The sequence below is a fragment of the Schistocerca piceifrons genome, chromosome 2, assembly GCF_021461385.2.
Source record: "Schistocerca piceifrons isolate TAMUIC-IGC-003096 chromosome 2, iqSchPice1.1, whole genome shotgun sequence".
Classification (NCBI taxonomy): domain Eukaryota; kingdom Metazoa; phylum Arthropoda; class Insecta; order Orthoptera; family Acrididae; genus Schistocerca; species Schistocerca piceifrons.
In genome coordinates, this window is record NC_060139.1 from 368,634,158 (window position 1) to 368,657,793 (window position 23,636).

A 23,636-nucleotide genomic window follows, 5' to 3' on the forward strand; every position below is an offset into this window, starting at 1 on the left:
GAAAGAATTAGATGACTGGGATTTGGTTTTCAGGTCGTAACGGTCCACCCAGGTTTTTTCAACAGTGATTATGGTGTTCACAAACTCAGGGTCACTGTTTGTGGAGTCCAGTATGTCCTGTGCAACTTCAACATGAAGTTGCTTTTGCTCTGCAGTCAGCATCTTCAGCATGAATTTCGCCAACACTCTCTTCATGGCCACATATTCGGTCACAATCGAAAGTGCCGAAATTTGCTGATACCCACCTCTTTCGTAATTTTCACGATGGTCCCGCATCACCATAGATTCCACTTTGGCAATGACCTGGTCATGTTGGCAGGTTGATGAGCAACCGGAGCATGGCTCACTCTCCACCTATGAGCAGCCATCTTTAAACTGGTAGTACTCCTCCTTAATCTGTGTGATTCCCACATCATCGTCTCTGAAAGCCATCTGAATCATCCAAACGGTTATCACCTGACTGTCGCCCAGTTTCTGGCAAAGTTTGATGCAGTAGCGCTGCTCCAGTCGTTCTGTCATTTCCCTTGCAATGAAAAACCGACGCAAGCACTACACACTACCGCAGTCGACTGCTGCTTGCCGGTAACTGCTGCTGTCAACAGACAGGATGTAATTCATGCATGGGCATGAAGGTTGAAGGTCAGCTCATGCAAGTGTGGCAGATTCAAATCCATCAGGTGGTTGCAAAAGAAAATGTTGGTTGCTTTTCTAACAGACCTCATATAGTGCTCAATTCTGCATTACATTGGCGTATCTGAATACTTTTGATCAGATAGTGCAAGTAAGCCTCTCTTCCAAATGTCGGAGCTTGCTACTGTACCGTGCAACAATTAAAGTAGCAAAACAGTTGCTGTTTTGTGTTATTGCCTTTTTTGTCATTCTGTTCTCAAGTTAACTACAAGGAGAAGCCCAATTCTGACTGTTGGTGTAATCTAATTCCTCATACTGTGCATTGCTGAGTCATAATATGAAATATAGTGTAGATCCTACATCTTACATGCATTTCTAAACAGTGAGTTGTTTGAAGTGGACGTAAGCTTATTCACAATGTCTTGAATGAGGGCTCTCTAGTCCTGGATCGGCTGAAGGTGGTGTAAGTCAGTCCACTTTGGGGGGGATGACAGTTTTGTGACTGCCGCCAATATTGGCTATCTAGAAATACAGTGCCATGTATACTGAAGCCATTACAGAGTGACTGTCATACCACTGTGTTCTGAAGCAGTACGCACATGTGAAGTACCAGCAAAATGCGAGTAAAGTGCAATTTGTTCACCCCAGCACTGCCATTTGCCCCACAGTTGTCTACGTTTTGGTCTTTGAAAGGTGGGACTTGCTTCCTCTGCTCCCTGCAACCCTCTCCCCCCCCCCCCCACCTCCACCCCCCATGAAAATTAAAAATAAACCTAGGTAAGGTGTGTGCACTTTTGCCGCAGTGACTCATATTATTAATAGAACACGTAGAAATCAAATGACATCAACTGGTATTAACTGATTTCTGTAAGAAATGGAAATGATCTGACTAACTAAATGAAAACTTTGATGAAAGGGAACACTAATGAAACAATCTGTGATAAATCTGTAGTTAAAAACTTATCACATATGCTTTTAAAGTCATTACTGTTCATACGTGCAAACTGCTTTTAGCTTCAGGTGACAATGAAGTTACTTTATTTTGTAAATATTGTTTTTTTTTCATGCAGCAATTTTATTTTACTTCTTAACTTTTCTTTTCTGGGACTTTGAGGCGATAAATGAGCTTCACTTCCTACAGAAACAGCTGTTATGTGACACTCTGCAGGAGTTTCAGTGCTTGATCGGTGTTGGAATTTCATTCCTGTTTTCAGCCATTAGTAGCACACAGGTATCACTTTAAGTGAAGACAGTAGGCTGCATTAAAAATGAATTTATACAAATGTTTTGATTAGGCTCAGACCTATTATGTAATATTAGTCATATTTATTTAGTAAATGACCATTGATAAGAATAGAAAAGAAACTTTTGTCAAGCTTTGTCCTAAATATGAGTTTTTCCATTATGTAACTGTTGGTATAAGCCATCATCTTCTTCGCCATTTACTTCCAGCAATAAGAATAACAATAATGTGTAATCAGTAATTTGAGAAACAGCTTCAACGAACTGTTCACATCCAAGCTGCTGGCTACAGTATTTGCACGTGGCATGCTCATGCAGTGAAATGTGTCTATCCTTCCAACTTAAGGGACAATTCTGATATGTTAGCAACATCTAGTACACAGCAACATATCATCTAAAATGAATCAAGTGTCAAGTAGCCAGCCACCATATTTCTCATTACAAACCCTTCAAATTTTATACTAAAATGTAGTTGGAAATTAGGTATCATAGTACCTATGACCAATATCAAAAAACAGACACTGCATCATCAAACTGTGATACAAAACTATAAGATACAAAATTAATCAATTTCTTTTGCCAGTTAGTGTCCTCAGAATTGAATGAGAGCTATTATAAACATTAATGAAGGAAATGTGCAAATGCAAAACAAACATTTTTAATTTTTTAAAGGAAAAACTGAGCCTCTGCCATAAAACAAAGTCCTGGAGTTGATGAAGCTTTGCTTCATTTACATAAAGCATTTTTTTGCAGTTTAATGAGCTTTTACTGTTTACAGCAAGAAAACCAGAAAACTCATTTTTCTCATGTGCTGCTATCAGCCACTTCATGGGAAGTGCTTGTTACTTTTCTGTGTTATCTTTTTCTTACTGATGCTTATTATACATTTCTAACTTTAACAGTACATTAAACAACTGTTTACTTGTAAGTCCAGCAGCTGAAATGCACAATTAATGAAATAAAAAAATCCTCCATTTGCCTTTAGCTTCAAAAAAGTTTGCAGCAGTTGCTAAAGCTGTAGTTAATGTGGCTGTCAGTGCTATGCCAGAATTGTCTGAACCTGTGGTTTTGTGTATTTACAGACAATCATTCCTAGAAGTACTTGAGAGTTCTGTAGTAAACAAACAGTCTGAACTTCAGATTCCAAGGATGAGGGACCCAAGTGCTACTCTTGTGAACACCTTGTCAGTGATAGGTTATGTGGATGCTATACAAAATTATGACCTGATTTTGTGAAAAGTCATGAACAATGTCAACTGCAACCTGACAGATTATCATGTGTAGTTGTGGAAATACATGTACTCTAACTGTAATTTAATAATTCTGAAGTGATATCTAAGTTAGTGAAAATTCTTAGCTGCATTTAAACCTTTATTGACTACCAGTTTTGATCAGGCAATCACTATAAGGTAACACAAAATTATTTATAGTATTGTTCTTATTGTGGCACAAAAAATAAATAAACTCATCATGTATCTCTGAAAATGCCATCAAGTGTATTAATACAGTCAACAGTAAAATGGATCACTTAAGTTAAATAATTTTAGTCTATTGTAAGATTCCATACACATATCTAGAGTGCGCTCTCTGCAGGAAGATGAAACCTGAATAGGCACTAAGATAATTTAAGTATGTTTATGAATTTTACTGTTGACTATATTGATGCATTTTACTGCTGAGGGCAGTTTCAATGACACATGATGTTTTTTGATTTATTTTTTATGTCACAGTAACAACAATATGACACAGCCTGATGTAAATAATTTTGTGGTAGCTGCTGATGATTAGTTGATCAAATCTGATAGTGAGCAAAGGTTTATTTAATTAGGTCACCATTTGTACAAAATGTTCATTGTTTTGTCTTCTTACTTCTTCTGAGTCAAAACTACTTTGTCATGGACTGAATAGCTGTGTGCTCCCAGTTCTGATGTTAAAGAACAGCAGGATTCAAATATCTGTCCACAAGGAGAAAAAGGGAGAGACATATGGGTTTAATACCCCATCAATGATAGGTCGTCAAAGACAGAGTAGAAGTTTCAAAAAGACAAGGATAGAAGAGTAAGTTCACAATGTGATTTTCGAAGTAGTCATTCTGGAAATTGGCTAAATGCATGGTAAAATTGAAATTCAGTCCTACTCCTACAGAGTGTGATTCCAGTGTGATAACCACTCTGATACCTCTCTCACATCTCCTATGACCCATACACACTTGGATTCTCCGTAGTTTCCTTAAACCACCTCAGATGAATATTTGGATGCTTTCTTTGAAAAGCAATGGCAAACTTCTCATCTACTGCTTGTTCAATTGGAGCTCGTTCCTATCTCTGATGATCTTGTCATCAATGGGACATTAAGTATTAATCTTCCTCCCTTCATCTTTTGTTGTAGATTCACAATTTATGCTAGATGATGGTAATGAGCTCCTGTTTGTCTATTACAGATTTCAGTGGCTCAATATTGCTATAAAGACCAGGTCAGTGTGTTATTTCAGTCTCATACTCAGCAAACCAATGTTGAACATCTCCAATCATGTGATTCGGGGCACAACCATCATGGAAGATAGAATCCCTTGCTGGGAACCATCACAGTGACATGGAATCAACATTATCACCAAAACCAGTTTCATTGGTCATATCAACTATCTACATGTACTTCTACACTTCAGAAGCCACCATATGGTGTGTGTTGGAGGGTACTTCTGGTACCACTATTTGATCACCTCTTCCCTATTCCATTTGCAAATGGCAGAAGGGAGGATGATTCTAGTAAACCTTGGTATTAGTGCTACATTGTCAGATTTTCTGGTCATGACCATTTCACAAGATGTTTGTAGAAGGAATTAGTAATTTGCCCTACTCCTCATAATATACTCTCTTGGAAAGTCAGTAGTAAACCTCTATATGATGGCCAATGTCTCTCTTGTAGTGCCTACCACTGATGTTTGATGAGCATTTCCACAACACCTATGTCTCTTCTACCAATAATCCAACCTAATAAGGGCCCAAGACTGTTGAGCAACATTCAAAACTAGTTGAAGTATTTTGTAAGCCACTTATTCTGTGGATAAATTACATTTCCTTATGATTCTTCCTATTAATCTCAGCCTTGCATCTACTTTTCCTACAATTTGTTCTATGTGATCATTCCACATTATGTCAGTCCAGATGGTTACTCTTATGTATTTTACAACAGTTACTGTTTCTAATAATTTTTCACTAATAGCATAATTGTAGAGTAGGTGATTTTTTCATCTGTTTTTGCACAGAATGTTACATTTACTTGAATTAAAGAACTGCATCATCTGAAAACAGCCTCATGGAGCTTCCAGCAATATCCATTAGATTGTTGTTGAGCTAAAATGTTATGACCACCTGAAAAAAAGGCATGTCATGTGGCACCACAGCCTGGTAAAAGTCTTTCAATTGGATGCCACTTTGGCAACTTGCTTTTCCTTAAAACCAACAGCACATTGTTTTCCTCAAACAATCACCCATCCAAGTAGTAGCCAGTGATCAGGTGGGAATCGGTGTTACCAACATGACAAGGCCATTGGCCTCACCTGCTTAATAGCATGTTGATCCATGTTTGGAAGGCAATACAAATACCTTCCTTAAGTCAAGGAACACAGTAACAATCTGAGTGCCAATGTCTATGGCACCCTGGATCTTGTGAATGAATGGAGTGAGCTGAGTTTTGCAAGATCTCTGTGGAATCCATGTTAATTTTTATAGAGGAGATTTTCGTCTTCCAAAAATGGTATAACATATGAGCATAAACCATGTTCCATAGTCGTACAAAATACTGATATCAGTGGTGCAGGCCTATAATTTGTGGAAGGCATATTGAACATGTTTTAAAATCTGATCTATTTGTGTTCCACATCTCACCCTGATATGACTGCCCAAATCAAGACGAGCCCTTCCCAATGCTTCAAAATTTGAAGGCCAAAGTTTGTAATCAGAATGAGATTTTCACTCTGCAGCGGAGTGTGCGCTGATATGAAACTTCCTGGCAGATTAAAACTGTGTGCCGGACCGAGACTCAAACTCGGGAAGGTAGGAGACGAGATACTGGCAGAAGTAAAGCTGTGAGGACGGGGCGTGAGTCGTGCTTGGGTAGCTCAGATGGTAGAGCACTTGCCCGCGAAAGGCAAAGGTCCCGAGTTTGAGCCTTGGTCCGGCACACAGTTTTAATCTGCCAGGAAGTTTCAAAGTTTGTAATGTTCACTTCCCTTTGTGTTATGTGGTAGGGAATATTGTAAAAGTAGACAGGTCTCCATTGATCAATGGTTCCACTTATGTGCTTCATGCAGGACTGAAGCATTTTCTTTGGTTTCATCTGGTTTACAAGAGGTTTTTTAACAGCAGGTCTATCATGACAATTTAATTAACACAGTTAATTTCACAGTGATTTTGTTCACAGTGGGTTTTCTGAACACACATTAAGATCAACAGATGTTTAATGCAGAGTTCTTATAAGCTTTCTGTACATTTTATGCAACATAGAAGGTAAAAAGAAAGATCACAGTTAACATAGAAAAATTTACACATAAAAAATCTAAACTATAGCCTTCATGCTAAGTAAATGAGAAGGGATCTTAAGAATCTTAATAAAATGAGGAAGCCACATTCAGTAGGGCCTTCCTAGTATTGTCATTTCAGATTAAATATATTCAAGACTACAGTGTAGTAAATATATTTACACAAAAGAGAATTATTTAGTTTCAAAACAAATACATCTAGAATGTGCACATGTGTTTTCTTTTATCTAATCATTTTACTGGCTTACTAAACACATTTTTTATGTTACTCCATATTACTTAAATTAAGTAACATATTTTTTTCAGGCACAGCACCTAGTGGTGCTCACACTGAGCCTTGGACATATGTTGTAGTATCAAATCCTGAAGTCAAGCTGCAAATCAGACAACTTGTGGAAGAAGAGGAAAAGATAAATTACACTAAAAGAATGGGTAAGTGTAAAACAAATTAAAAAGCTATCAGAATACCACATTGTTTGAGCAAAATATTTACTAGCTCAATGCTATGGATGTGCACAAATTTGTGCAACTCAGCAATTTTGTTTGCAGAATGAAGTTTCCACTGTGCAGTGGAGTGTGTGCTGATTTGAAACTTCCTGAGAGATTGGAACTGTGTGTTGGACCGAGACTCGAACTTGGAACCTTTGCCTTTTGCAGGCAAGTGCTCTACCAACAGAGCTAGCCAAGCGTGACTCATGACCTATCCTCACAGCTTTGCTTCCACCAGTACCTCATCTCTTACCTTCCAAACTTCACAAAAGCTCTCCTGCAAGATGCAAAGGTCCCGAGTTCGACTCTAAGTCCAGCACACAGTTTTCATCTGCCAGGAAGTTTCAGCAATTTTGTATAAATAAATGTTAATTAAGCCAGCAGTATAGTTTACTGCAGATAAATCTAAACAACACTAAAGCATTGTTGCAGGATGCTCACGAACAAAAGCATTCTGCTTGATGAGATATATTTCACATCAGCATCATTCACATGAATACAGTGATGAATATTTTTTTCTTTTGCATCCATCCAACAGTCCATACAAGTGAAGTGAATGTATTTCCCTTCTTTATTTTGTGACAAGTAACTACAGATCACTGCTATGACCAAAACTTGTTTTGATACAGTAAATTATTGATGCCACTCTCTCTATTTGGAAAACAGTCATGGATATTTTATATTCAGAATCACCCAATTTATCTCACTCTTCACTTAGTTTTCTGGGTGTGATACCAATCTCTTCACCAGTTTTATAGACAAGTTTCTTCTATGGCTTCTGTTAGCAGTCAGGAATTCCTGCAACACTTTGTCTGCAGTACCATTCTCTAATACATAATTGTAAGTTCTATTGTTAGTGAAGACAGTCCTTATTAGTGTCTTTTACGACACACATCAAAAAAAGTTTTGCAACACCCCAGTTCCCAGAACTCCTGAAGATAGACATTGACTGGGGATATTGTATTACAGACACAGTCCCTTTCGCTGTTCAGATATGTCGCTAAACCCATCCAAAGATGTAAACAACTATGCATAAGCAGTGCCTATTACACAGAGAAGGTCCGACAGCCGACCAGTTCCGATCATTCTGCCAGGAAGGAGGTACACAGCTCGTATTGTCTGTAGTTCAACCATGCCTAGGTGGTCAATACCATGGTTCAACCACGTCCGCATTGTTATTTTGTGCCAGGAAGGGCTCTCAACAAGGGAAGTGTCCAGGCGTCTTGAAGTGAACCGAAGTGATGTTGTGTAGATGTGGAGGAGATAGGGAGAGACAGGAACTGTCGATGACATGCCTCGCTCAGGCCACCCAAGGGCTACTACTGCAGTGGATGACCACTATCTATGGACTATGGCTTGGACGAACCCTGACAGCAATGCAACCATGTTGAATAATCCTTTTTGTGCCACCACAAGACGTCATGTTACAACTCAAACTGTGTGCAATAGCCTGCATGATGCGCAACTTCACTCTTGATGCCCATGGTGAGGCCCATCTTTGCAACCACGATGCCATGCAGTGCAGTACAGATGGCTCCACCAACATGCCAAATTGACTGTTCAGGATTGGCATCATGTTCTCTTAACCGATGAGTGCCACATATGCATTCAACCAGACAATCGTCGGAGACGTGTTAGGAGGCAACCCGCTCAGGCTGAAGGCCTTAGACACACTGTCTAACAAGTGCAGCAACGTGGAAGGTTCCCTGCTGTTTTGGGGTGGCATTTTGTGGGGCCGACGTACGCCACTCCGAATTGTCGTTGAGGAGTGGAACAACCTGGACCAACAGTGGCTTGATGAACTTGTGGATAATATGTCATGATGAATACAGGCATGCGTCAATACAAGAGGACATGCTACTGGGTATTAGAGGTACCGGTGTGTACAGCAATCTGGACCACCACTTCTGAAGGTCTCGCTGTATGGTGGTACAACATGAAACATGTGGTTTTCACGAGCAATAAAAAGAGCAGAAATGATGTTTATGTTTATCTCTATTACAATCTTCTGTACAGGTTCCGGAACTCTTGGAACCGAGGTGATGCAAAACGTTTCTTGGTGAGTGTATTTGCAGTTCCTTTTTATTCACTTAAGTCAGATTAAAACTGAAAGATATCTTCTACTCAGCAAGAGGCAGGAGAGGTATTGCTAAGCACATTCTAAGATGTATTACTCATCACAATTAGAGAAGCAGCTCAACAGTTACTTGCTTGTATGAAAAAGTACTATTCTTGCTTTATGCATTAGATGAGACAATTCATTGCAAATGGGTGTCTGCCTCAGTTACCTGTTGGCTGTAGGCCAATGTATTTTTGATGTTGTTTTTGTTACCTCCATGCTAACAGTGTGGCATCATATTGCCTATTCATCATGTTGTTGTTGATATTGTTGTTGTTGTCATCAGTCCTGAGACTGGTTTGATGCAGCTCTCCATGCTTCTCTATCCTGTGCAAGCTTCTTCATCTCCCAGTACCTACTGCAACCTACATCCTTTTTAATCTACTTAGTATATTCATCTGTTGGTCTCCCTCTACTATTTTTACCCTCCACACTGCCCTCCAATACTAAATTGGTGATCCCTACTGGGTAACATGTTTCCAGTCATCAACAGTGTTATGACCAGGGAAATACTAATGAATAATTCTGACAATGTTGACGCATGATTGGTTAATTCTTGTTCTTGTTCAAGAGGAAAAGCAGATTCTCCAAGGAAGGTATCTCATCTGAATTTGACTGTAATAGATTCACTCCATTAATCCCTTTCTAATTAGCATTATTAAAAGGTCATTAGAGATGGAAAACAATCTCACATTGGTGAAGAATTGGAAACTAAATTGGCTGCAACCTTTCAAAGAAACCATCATAATTTCGGGCTGAAAAAAAAGACGGAGTCGGCTGCCCAATCAATTAATGCAATGATACATTCACATACAATAATGCCAGTGATAAACTTGAGTGATTTACTGTTTCTGCAGCTGTACATCTGTCTTCAAGAACCACAAGACAAATTAGGACCAAAACTAAAAAATGGACTGTTTAGTTGCAAAAATCGTGTAGTCAATGTATCAAAATCTGGAAAAATGGAAAAAAAAATTGTTTTCAACATTTCATTCGAAACGTATTCCTACCAGCTGCTGAAACTAATTCATTGCTTTTGTTGGATTCATGGTCTGGACATAACGACGCTTCTGTTTTTGTGGATGATGACTAAAAATCTACAGATGTAACGTGGACTCCGCTTGGTACAATCAGAGCCACTCAACGCCTCAATGAAGATTTTTTTCGACAGTGGAAAGCATATTTCAGGAAATTATCAGATAACATAATTTCCAATACCTCTCTCTCATTACACATTTAGCAGTGGAACGGTGTTCTTAAGCTCCAGTCATTTGTGCATTACCAGTTTTCTTCACCACACTTTACAAATTTGATCAAGTATGCCTGGTATGCAGCGCAATAAGCAGAACAACGGTCGGGACCGTTTCTGACTCCATCCCAGTTCTGTCTAAATAAAACTAGTGGTTACTGCGCAGTGCTTGACTGCATGACTTTTTCCGTTGTGCCTGGTGCAAGAAAAAGGTTTGTTTTTGTCATTCAATAGACACTTCGCATTTTTGTGACGGCTACAGGGAATAAACAAAGAACTGTTTCACTGATAGTTCAAAAATGGTTCAAATGGCTCTGAGCACTATGGGACTTAATATCTGAGGTCATCAGTCCCCTAGAACTTAGAACTAATTAAACCTAACTAACCTAAGAACATCACACACATCCATGCCCGAGTCAGGATTTGAACCTGCGACCGTAGCAGTCGCGCGGTTCCAGACTGAAGCGCCTGGAACCGCTCGGCCAACACTGATAGTCAAATGTACAACATTCAAACATTATTATAAGAAATGGCTTACAGGAATTGTCATAAAATGTAGTACTGCAAGACACATTTCATTTCAACAAAATACAAGTCCTCATTAATGGAAGTCGTCTGTGACATCAAACACTGCCATGATTTTATTTTCTCTTTCCCTATTAGCCACTTTTATCAGAATTACATGTGCAAGAATTGAACTGTCGATATGAAGTTATTCAAAAAAATGTTTGATTAGTTTAAGCCACGTTTTCACTGGAGCAAGGAAGCTAACAAGCATGAGGAAAAGAGAATTCTGTATGGTGCACCCAGTAGGCGCCTTGCAGGTCTTTCAGCTGGACACCACAGCAGCTAGTTACGTGTCCCTAACCTCCCCAGTAATCGGAAAATGGAGACCTGCAGTTTAACATGGAATCCGAACCACATATCTTTCATGGCCACTCCAATATCTGTGAGAAGTGAAAGCTCGGTTAAAAATCATAGTGAAAAAATTTGTGGTCTGAACAGGATTTGATCCCGTGCTCTCTGGATCACAAAGTGTGTGCTTTGCCACTAGACTGTTTTTTTTTTATTTTCAACAAAAAAATGACCATAGTGGAAATGCTAGCTGTGTCCACTCTTCAGATGAAGCTCGACATCAGTAATTAAGTGTTCTGTCTATAAATTTCACCTCAATAGTAATCAGAAGCCAGGTAAAAACAGCAGCCTACGTACAAGGAAAATTTTGGACCAGTGCCAAGGAGAGATGGAGATGCAGTTCCTTGTAAAGTGCACGCTTCCATACAAATTGGGACACTTACAGTCTTCCTACCCTGTGCCAATCTGCATACTCCGTCAAGAACAGCAGAGTTTCGCATTGTGGCTCGAACAAGGTAGGAGTTGTATTCTGTATGCCGAATATTAGCTCCAAAAACTAAAAATTAATAACACAGCATTCATAGGCATTGTTCACTTCCATTCACGCCATTGTAAACCATGCTTTAGGCGCTTAAAATTGATGTCTGTGAACTCCGGATAATTCCGCTACGTGGCGCTGCATGAGTGAATCGCTAGGCAGGCAGGGCTGTACAAACCCCTGAATAAGCTGCGGCAAAAATTGGTAACTTCAACATTTTTTACAAAATACTTGCAGTGCTTCTTAGCAGCTGAAATCTTGGCGGTGCATTTCGTTGTCTTCTTCCTGTGTAAAAAAATTTCAGCGTAGGTCTTCCCTTGTTAACACTAGCTACAGAAATGTGTGGCTTATGAGGAGCTGTTCGACCATTCTTTTTACACTGGAGTGCCAAAGAAACAGGTATAGGCATGCGTATTAAAATACAGAGATATGTAAACAGGCAGAATATGGTGCTGCGGTCAGCAATGCCCATATAAGACAACAAGTGTCTAACACAGTTGTTAGATCTGTTACTGCTGCTACAATGGCAAGATTTAAGTGAGTTTTAACGTGGTATTATAGTCGGCACATGGCTGATGGGACACAGCATCTCCGAGGTAGCGATGAAGTGGGGATTTTCCCATACAACCATTTCATGAGTGTACTGTGAATATCAGGAATCTGGTCAAACATCAAATCTCCAACATCACTGTGGTACAAAAAATATACTGCACGAACAGGACCAACAATGACTGAAGAGAATCATTCAACGTGACAGAAGTGCAACCCTCCTGCAAATCTCTGCAGATTTCAATACTGCACCATCAACAAGTGTCAGCATGTGAACCATTCAATGAAACATCATCGATATGGGCTTTTGGGTCCAAAGGCCCACTCCTGTACCCTTGATAACTGCACAACACAAAGCTTTAAGCCTCGCCTGGGCCTTTCAACATCGACATTGGGCTGTTGATGACTGGAAACATGTTACCTGGTAGGACGAGTCTCGTTTCAAATTGTATCAAGCAGATGGATGTATACGGGTATGGAGACAACCTCATGAATCCGTGGACCCTGCATGTCAGCAGGGGACTGTAAAAGCTGGTGCAGGCTCTGTAATGGTGTGAGCATGTGCAGTTGGAGTGATATGGGACCTCTGATACATCTAGATACGACTCTGAAGGTGACATCTATGTAAGCATCCTGTCTGATCACCTGCATCCATTCATGTCTATTGTGCGTTCCAACAGACTTGGGCAATTCCAGCAGAACAATGCAACACCCAACAAGTCCAGAATTGCTACAGAGTATCTCCAGGAACATTCTTTTGAGTTTAAACACTTCTACTGGCCAGCAAACTCCCCAGACATGAACATTACTGAGGATATCAGGGATGCCTTGCAACGTGCCCTTCAGAAGAGATCTCCACCCCCTTATACTCTTACAGATTTATGGACAGCCCTGCAGGATTCATGTTGTCAGTTTGCTCCAGCAATACTTCAGACATTAGTCGAGTCAATGCCATGTCCTGTTGCGGCTCTTCAGTGTAATTTATTATGTACAGTACTTGTGCTAGCTAGACTGTTGGCAGCACTTTGGAACTCACAAGTCATTCCTTTTGCTGATTTCATGTGATTTTTTACAATCACATTCCACAATGGTCGACAGTCTCTTTGTACGTGAAGTCTGCTTGGTCATGATTTAATGGTGGTTGTGCCTTCATGTTTCCACTTCACTATCAAAACACCAACAGTTGACTTGGGCAATTTTTGAAGGGTTTAAATGTTTCTGATGGATTTATTATTCAAGTGACACCCAATGACTAGCCCAGGTTCAAAGACACTGAGCTCTCTGGACCAACCCACTCCACAGTTACTGTTTCTCTTTTAACAGCACAATATTCTCTGCCTCACTTTACACTGTTGGGTCCACCCCTTATGTCACCCAGTGATCAATTCTGTGTTACACAGGGGTGTCTGGATACTTCTGATCAAATAGTGCTTTCATCCAGCAGAAAGAGGAAATCGTATTATTCAAAGTTTAAGCATAAAAATGACTTCATGTGAGTGTAACAGGTGGAGAGAAAAATTACTGATGACTTACCACCAACACACAATATTTTAAACCTTTAAAGGTTAGCAGTAGCTGAAAGGATTGATAGTGACAGAGAGAAGGAGAGAAGATACTAGTAGAGGAGAGAGGAAAACTGAAGGAAAGGAAAGAGAATATGAGAAACCATAAAAAATATAAATAGATAAATACATGAGAGAGGGGGAGTTTTGAAAGGAGCACCAAGTAACAATTGCTTGATACTTGGGAAAGACTACAGCAGGAGATGAATGGATAGCTTTCAAAGATGAAACAGTGAAGGCAGCAAAGCATCAAGTAGGCAAAAACATAAGGCCCCTTATAAGTCCTCGGATAACACAAGATAGCAAAATATTTTGAATTTAATTGAAAAATGAGAAAAACTAAAAATACAGCAAATGAAGCGGGCAAAAGGGAACACAGATACCTAAAAATGCAATGGCAGAAAGTACAAAATGGATAAGAGCATGATTAGTGGAAAGACAGAAGCCACATACAGAAAAATTAGACATCTTTGGAGGAAACAGAAGCACCTGCTTAAGTGCTCAGCTCACAAGCCTCTACTAAGGAAAGAAGCGAAAGCTGACTGGAGGAAGGAATATGCACAGAGGTTACACAAGCCAAATTATATTCCAGAGCATATTAGAGAAAAACTAGAAGCAAGTAAAGATGAGATGGGGGATTTGGCACTGCAAAAAGCTACAGACCAGCACTCCTCTGATCACCTAGTATCACCAAGGCCTTGAAATGTTCAACCACACCATTCACTTGGCTACTTCTTGACATCCCCTGATATGAGGGATATCCTACCCCAAATCCTACAAACATAACCCAAAGTTGTATTCTGCTGCTGAATCAATCTATAGAACATCCTTGTCCAATCCTATTCAAGTCCTGTGGTCAACTCAGGTACCAGATCTGTCTCATACATCCACCCACAATCTCCTACCAGAGTGCAGTCACAAGTATTTCCTACCCTATAAAAGGCAGAGTCACCTGTCAGAACAACCATATTATGTATCAGCTATGCTGCAATTACTGTGCAGCATTCTCTGTGGGCATAACAACTAACCAACTGTCTGCTTGCATAAATGGCCACCACCAAACTATGCCAAACCATCCAGTTGCTGATCATACTGTGCACCACAATGCAAATGATTTCAACAGCTACTTCACTATGCAAGCCATTTGGCCACCACCAAACTATGCCAAACCATCCAGTTGCTGATCATACTGTGCACCACAATGCAAATGATTTCAACAGCTACTTCACTATGCAAGCCATTTGGATACCTCCTGTCGCATATCCTACACTCTCACAATCCCCCTAGCCTAAACCAATGCTAACCTATTTTCCCATTCTCTCTTCTGTTCATACCACTCTTTCCCCTCCCAGATTGTGTACTGCCTTCTTCCACCACTCTTCTCCCACCCCTCCCCAAGTGGGTATTCTCTCTCTCTCTCTCTCTCTCTCTCTCTCTCTCTCTCCCTTCCTCACCCTCTCAGTCTCCCTCTCCCTCCCTGTCTCCCTCTTTTTCTTCACCTTCATTTCCTTTCCTTTCATCTCAACCCCCCACCCCAAGAATCTGTCAAAAGACCTGCCTCACACTATCCTGTTACTCCCTCCTTGTCTCATGCACCCTTCCCTACACCCTCCTCACTTGCATCTGTCCAGCCAACTGCTATTTATAATCAACAGTCAGTCTCACCATGGCTGTGGGTGTGTGCATTTGTGTATCTGTGCAGCTGAGTGCATGAATGTGTATACTTTTACTGCAGAAGGAGCAAGAGCTCAAAAGTTAATGTAAATACTGTTTTCTGTTGGTGTTTCTATGCAAACAAATCAGTCAGATACAGGCAATTGGTTGTCTTTATTTTATGTATTATTCCATCACAGAATTTGTATTGTTATATACAGCTAACTCATTTATAGTGTAACCAGCCACCAAAAACCTGTAAACATCAGTAGATACTTTCATTAAGTACAACATACATAAACAATAATAATTTAATTGTTCATCAATGTGTTCCTCTTAGCAATAAGATGTAACTGTGTTGCAAATTGAATAGCAATGACAATGTGTTACATATGAAGCAGTCAAAGCACCTGCTAACATTGGCCTAGCAGAGAAACAGTGTACCTGTGATATTTGTGTCACATAACAGAAGTGTTTCTTTTTATCTCCTCTAATAACTCAACAACTTTGTACACATTGTTATTTCACATACGGTAGATATAAATGTAAACATTAAGGTGTTCAACACAATTTATTAACATTGCTTTGTGCAACTAAATTTTTTAAGAAAGAACAGAAATTCATGCCCATGCAAAAATCACCAGGATATATGCTCTTCTTCAGCCTTGCTGTAATAATTGAAAGAAATTAAATCACTCCACAATAAATTGTGAAAATTAGTTTATGAGTAGCGGATGTGGGAGAATTTTCTTTTCTTCTTCTTTTTTGTGATTCATCATCCTATGACATCATGTCACAAATTTTAGATTATAATTGGTATAATATTTACAGTAATAAATAACTTCAAAACGACATTTCTATGAACAACTGCATGTACTTAGTGGGATATGTGGCAAGTTGTATCCAGCACAAACTACCACTTCACATTGCGTACATTTATCTACTGAGTAATGCCATTTCAGTATCAGGGCCTCATGTAGCTTTCTTTTCAGAGGACCTAGCCTCGTCTCATTAATTTATTCATTATTAATTTTCATTCCCACATACTGAGGAGCCTGGGCATACAATTTTTGGTGGTAGATTGCAAGCATAAACTTTTATCTGTTTCTTAAGTCATCGTTATTAACAAAATGATTTTTCTCAAATAGTTCCTATATTGATACAAAAAGGTAACAATTTCATAAACATGGAGGGATGAGATAGTTAATATTTGTAGGCCTCTAAACAATGGGGGACATGGTTCTTTCTGATGTACAATGCACATATTTCGAATGATATTTTTTCTGTATCCCCATTATGGTTGCAAAGTCCCTCACCCACACCAAAAGAAAAAAAAGAAAAAAAAGTATTATACCTAATAATGTATTCAAAGTAACTTCTACATCATACTTTTTTATTAGATAACATTTGCATTCCAAATGCAAAGCTCCTTAATTTATTTTCTGGGTACTCAATGTGTATCTGTACACTCAAATTTTTATATAGATTCAATCTTAATAATGTCATGGAATCAACTTCTATATCTTGGATGCTGTGAATAATTTCAATCTGGCCACATTTTGGTTGTTTGGCTCTTCATGTGAGTTTTAGATATGTTCAGATTTCACCCATTCAACTTAAACCAAGATTCTAAGCTACTGATGATACTGATCAACAATTCAGGAATTTTTTTCTGCATCCTGATTTTCACTAACACAGAAGTACCAGTATGATCTGCAGACAAATCTCATGGAGGATAGCTATTTATTGGTAAATCATTCAACATAGAACAGAAAGGAACTGAGCCTAGTATGGAGTTTGTGGGATACTCTGAGAGATATTTTTGGTCAGAATAATATTTTACCTGTTTAAAGTAATGATTACTCTTTCTGTTCTAGCCCATAAGCAGGATTTATGAAAGGGGGGCTGGGAATTCTTGAGGAATTGTTGTTAAAACTTTCTCTATAAATTAACTGGTGCAGATGGTTAGGAAAGCAACTCATGATGAAAATATAATAGAGTGCTTGGTGTCAAACAGGTCTGATCTCTTTGACTTGGTTCCTGTACAGATTCAGTGGTGGTGGTGATGATGCAGTTGTAGCTACAATGATCAATAATGTCGAATCCACCTGGTTGTTGACTCTCTGATGTGATTCTCATTGTCCAATAACATTTCTTCTTTCCAATGTTTTACCAATGTGTGCGAGTAGTATCTTCAAAAATTAGCCATGCACAATGGAAGAACATCGGGCAATGAAATGTTAGTGAATGATGTCCAATGTGCACAAGAATCAACCATGAGGTGAATTCTGAAAGCCTGAATAATGCTATCAGTGGCAAACAACATACAAAATGCTACAAAAATCAGCAGAAAGTTATACATGTTCAGTAAATTAAAAAAGATTTATGCTGCCTTGTTTGACAAGCAACAGTCATCTAATCCAGGCAATGAACAAATAGTAAATGCTGCTCAAGGTTATGTGAATAGCTGATGACACACTACAAAAATATGTAAACTGCAAAATAACATTAACAATGATACACCATCCTATAAGTAAAAGAACACCAGGGGAAACATATTAAGTGGGGAGAAGTATGAAAGCATACTCTTATGTCATCCAATAGTGTACCTAAGATATTAAAGATGAACAAGTAAAAATTTATGAGGTGGTTAGTAATACAATAATGTAACTTTGTATTTTCTTTCGAAATTTATAAATTATTATAAAGTTATCAATTTTAATATATTTGAAATTATTGCCTAATGTTCCTTTCCCTCATAACCTATTAAACCAATCATCGCCAAAATTGAACTTGCTATGACTACTTATATACACACAATTACACATAATCAACATTGAATATCTTTAAAAAAGATTTTATAACATTTTAAACAATGGAAAGTCCACAAGCTTTAATATTTTAGCATTTTATGATATTTTACCTCTTTTGGGTAGGATCTGTATAGGAAGCTTAGTACCTTTGTATATGTATCTCAGCTTAAACGAAACATTTGAAAATTTAGCTGTGTGTGTTGTTTGTTGCACTGTGAGAAACGTATGGGCCAAATAGGAAGTTATACTATATTACAGATGTCCCAAGAAAGAGGTATGTGTCATAAAATGTTGTTTCTGGAAAAATGGATTTAAAGATTAAACTTATATTTTCTTCGATTACACCTTCTCAGAATGCTCCAGGACTGCAGTGAGAGATTTCTCTGTCAAGACTTTTCTTTTGTCTTACTTCTTTTGATACGTCCCGAATAGACATTTCAGCACTAGACAAACAAGGAAGGTAAATTTTTCAAGAATGTTTACTGTGAATGCACCATCCCTGAAGCCTAAATGCTGTAACACTTCCAGTGCCCCTATGTTTTGATTATTAAAAACAAAAACAACATATATTGAAAGTTTTACTACTGTAGATGATGAAAATGTTATCTTGGGGCAATTTTTCAAAATAAGAACATTCAGTGACCCAGTTGGCTTTTGAGTTTTTCCATGAACACATTTCCTTAGTAGCTCAGTATTTGGCAAGAACTTAAACATGGGCTTGATAACATTCATTACACATTCAGGGAAGCATCTCTTGAGGGTGTTGAAATTGTTATCCCACAGACAGTTGCAATGCAAGCATAAATAGAAAACTTCGTAAGACATAGATTTTTTTCCATCACATTCCGTATGATTTTAAGAAGGAAACTTTAGGAGATAGTTGTCAATATATTTTACTATTGAGTTCAAACAAAATCAAAAAATGAAATTTTTGGTCACTTTTGCACAGATCTCCACTTAAGAATGGCAATTACAAAGCAACTCATAAAATCACAGACTGGCAAATGCTAAATGAAATATTTTTCATTACCTGAAGGATAATGTAACTCATCTCGTTTCATTATCTGGGACAGTTTCCAGCCTCTGGCTGCATCTGTTTGGAACATAGGCCTCTCCATCGTCTTCTGTCTTGCCACCATCACTCCATCTTCACCTTGGTCCAGTCTTCTCTTTTCGTCTGGACACATTCTTCCACTCCTTTCAGCCATCTGTCTATTGGTCTTCCTCTTGGTCTCTTTACTTCCAGTTTCATCTCATGTATCCTCCTGGGTATCCTCTTCTCCTCCAATCACTTAACATGTCCATACGATCTCAGCCTTGATTTCTCTATCTCCTCCTGTAATGGTCCCACCTTCAGTAACTTTCTGATCCTCTCATTTCTTAACCTGTCTATATTTGTCACTCCAATATTGTTCCTCAAGAATTTCTTCTCACTAGCCTGGACTTTGCTTTTCTCTCTCCCTTTTGTATCCCAGGTTTCAGATGCTTATGCCAGAATCGGGACATAGTATGATTGGTATATAATCCTTTTACTGATTTGGGGTACATTCTTGCTCCGTATCAGGCTTCTGACACTCTCCTGAAATGCTTCTGCTTTTCTCCCCTGCTTGTTTATTTCTCTGTCATTTCTTCCATCTTCCTGTATCAGGCTTCCTACATACTTGAAACTATCCACTCTCCTCAATCGTTCCCCACCAATTGTTATTCCAGTTGTTTCTCTCCCCTTCATTCTTGTTGTGATCATCATCTCATTCTTACTTGAACCAAATTTCATCCCATATTCTTGTACTGTTCATGCCCATATGTCCAACTGCTCTTGTACTTCCTCCTCCTTATTCCCCGAAATCATCAGATCATCTGCAAACACCATAGCTTTCATCTTTCTTCACCAATTACTTGTGCTACTGTACTCATTATATCATCCATCACTTCAATGAAGAGTAATGGTGAAAGTACACTTCCCTGCCTCAAGCCATTATTCTGTTCAATCCATGCTGATCTCTCTCCTCCCACTTTCACACAGCTCAGACTTCTATGGTACATTTCTCTTATCCTCCAAATAATCTGTTTTGCTATTCCTATGTTCTCCAGGGCTTTCCACACTTTGCTTCTATGCACACTATCATATGTTTTTTTGATGCCCAGGAAGGTCATTAGTAGATCTATTCCATATTTGTAGTGCTTTTCCTGCAGTTGTCTTACAGCAAAAATTAGATCCATGGTCTTCTCTCATCCCTTCTTCTAATTTTGCTTAAATTTGTGCTTCCAAAATTTTCTCAAAAATCTTTGCACAATCATTCATCAGTGTTATCCCATGATAGTTCTTGCACTCTTCCCTATTTCCCTTCTTAAAGATCAGGACAATTATTCCCTTCTTTGAGTCTTCTGGGATCATCTTCTGTCTCCATACACTTTTCATTACTCACTACAGCCATTGTATCCCCACCTCTCCTGCTGCTCTCATCATCTCTACACTTAGCTCACCCAGACCTGACGACTTCCCCCCCTTCATCTTCCCCAATGCCTCTTCCACTTCTCCCCATGTAAGATCTTTTTCTATTTGCCCCACGTAAGGTCTTTTTCTATTTGCTGTTCCTCCTCTCTTTTTTCTCCTCAGTTTGTTCCTCCTCATTCAGGTCTCCATTCGAGTTCAGGAGTTCTTCAAAATACTCCTTCCACATATTCTTGAGTTCCTCCATATTCTCTACAGCTTGGCCTCTGTTGTTCACCATTTGGGCATAATCTGTCATACAGTTCTTCCTCTTACTTTTGATCATCCCATATAACACCTTTTTTTAACCTTCACTATCCTTCTCTATCATTCTGGTCCACTGTTCTATCCACTTTCGTCTCTCCTCTGCCACCACTCTTTTTGCTTCTTTGCTTCTTGCTTGATCCTCTTCACTCGTCTCTACTGTTCTCTTCTGGAACCATACCCTAAAGGCTCTATTCTTCTTCTATACTATATCCTTCATTTTATCATTCCACCAGGGTGTTTCTTTCCATCTCTTTTTGTTGCTTATCCTCCCACATATTGGTTCCGCCGCACTTACTAATGTTCCCTAGAATCTACCCAATGTAACACTTGCAGTCAAATCTCATTGCATGTTCTGACATAAAAGTGTAAACATTTTTGGTAATATGTAAATTGGTATCAAAGACACAAAAGATAGTGTCCAGACATTTGTGATCATGCAGGGACTAGATTATAAAACAGCACTTTGGACAATATTCCTTTAGAAAGAAAGACTAAGTATGCTCTCAACATTTAACTGTTGTAATACTCCAATGGCAAGGGATGGATCAATCTGTAATAATGGGGTTGAAGAGCAGCTGAAAACACAAAGCCTGAACAAGTCATAAGTATCCCAGCAGAATTCACAGGTGACCTGGCTCCGTCTGTAACCATATTTTATTGAAAATCACTTGGGCAGAAAATTGTCCACAGAAAATGAAAAGCAAAAAGTGAACAGATCACATCTATCTGCAAAATCAGTAGCACAATTGATCTGAAAAACTACCTATCTACACACACACACCACTACTTTTATTCAAGTCCTAAAATACTTTTGGACTTCAAAACATGGTGGCCCATCTAGAATAAAATGACCTTGAGGGAAACGAGCATACTTTCCAAGGAGGTCAATAGAAATTTATCCATGGAAAGGCGTGGAGGTGAGCAAGAGGGGCGCATGATTTTAAAATTATATATGGCTGAAGCAGTGGATTTGAAGACATATACCAAAGGAACTCAAAGGATGTTTATTCATAGACCAATAATGTTAGATTGGAATTGAAAATTAAAAGTCTCATTACATCTCAAAATATTGGCTACTGCCAACCCTTTTGCAGGTAGTTCATCATGATATTCTCTTTCTTAATATTAAAGTGGTTTTTAGAGTCACAATTTTATAATCAGAGGTGTTAGAGTATATCCCTAAATTATCAGATCCAACAAATATCCAATAAAATGATCAAACAGTTATGAAATAAAACTAGACAATATCTAAAAAGATAATTTCATTCATAAACCAATGATGTTAGGTTGGAACTGAAAGTTAAAATGGAACTACACTGACAGAAAAAACCCAACATCAAAAACTAATTAATGGAGGGTAATGAAATTTTGGGAATAAATTTCTCTAGGTAATGTATGTAAGTGACTAACATTGTAAGATCCCAGATTAATGCAAGCACAAGATAAGCCACTGCAAATGTGAAATTCTGGTACATCAATAACTGTGTAAGCACCAGAAAGTTGAATGCAAGCATGAGAACATTCATGCGTTGTGTTTTAGAGGTGCTGGATGTCAGTTTGTGAGATGGCATTCAACATTTGTTACACTTGGTTTGTCAACACAAGAAAAGATAACGCTGCTTGTGGATGAAGCTGGAGTTGTCATCTGATATGCTTGACTGGGGATAGATCTAGTGATCAAACAGGCCAAGGCAACAAGTCAACACTGAAGACTGTAGAGCATGTTGGGTTTCAACAGCAGTACATGGGCAAGCATTATCCTGTTGGAAAAGACCCCATAGAATGCTGTTCATGAATGGCAGCACAAGAGGTCAAAACACCAGACTGAAATACAGATTCGCAGTCAGGGTGTGTCGGATAACCACAAGAGTGCTCCTGCTGTCATATGAAATCACACCTCACACCATAACACCTGGTGTATGTCCAATGTGACTGGCAGAACGACAGGTGGGCTGCAAGCCCTCAACTAGCCTCCTCCTAACCACCACATGGCCATCACTGGCACCAAGGCAGAACTAACTCTCATCAGAAAACACGAAAGATCTCCATCCTGCCATCCAATGAGTTCTTGCTTGACACCACTGAAGACCAAATTGCAATGGTTTGGGATCAGCGGAATGCACACTACAGGTCATCTGGCTGGGAGCTGTCCTCAAAGCAACCAATTTTCAACAGTCTGTTGTGTCACTTTGATGAAAACTGCTGCTCAAATTGCTGCTGCAGATGCAGTACCATGCACCAGAGCCATACGCTGAACACGGCGGTCTTCCCTCTTGGTAGCACTGTGTGGTTATCCAGACAGAGCCAGATCTTCTCGCAACCGGACATTCTCGTAACTATCGCTGCCAGCAGTCATGTACTGTGGCTACATTACTGCCAAGTCTTTTTGCAATATCACTGAAGAAACATCCAGCTACTTGTAGCCCTATTACACGAACGCATTGAAACTCACTCAGACAGTGGTAATGGCATCTTTGTCATCTTAAAGGTATTCTTGACGAACATCAACTCTCCATGTCCAATCTCAAAGGTAACTAACACGACCGTTACAGCCTGTATTTAAAGCAAACCTGATCTGCATCCTCATAGTGGTGCTACTAGTGCTACGCTTATGTGACCAGTGTGAAATTTTTCAAGCA

The 23,636-nt window shown here is 39.0% G+C and overlaps 1 protein-coding gene across 3 annotated transcripts in view; it reads left to right on the forward strand.

Annotated features, from left to right (window-relative positions):
- LOC124777467 (iodotyrosine deiodinase 1) overlaps positions 1-23,636 on the forward strand; it is a 96,025-nt gene that overhangs the window by 57,263 nt on the left and 15,126 nt on the right. For 2 of the 3 annotated variants that reach the window (XM_047252891.1, XM_047252893.1), the window contains exon 3: positions 6,719-6,844. In XM_047252891.1, the coding sequence (XP_047108847.1) occupies positions 6,719-6,844 (126 nt within the window). Of the gene's footprint in view, positions 1-6,718; positions 6,845-17,387; positions 17,391-23,636 lie in introns of all 3 variants that reach the window. The other variant, XM_047252892.1, reaches the window with a different exon arrangement.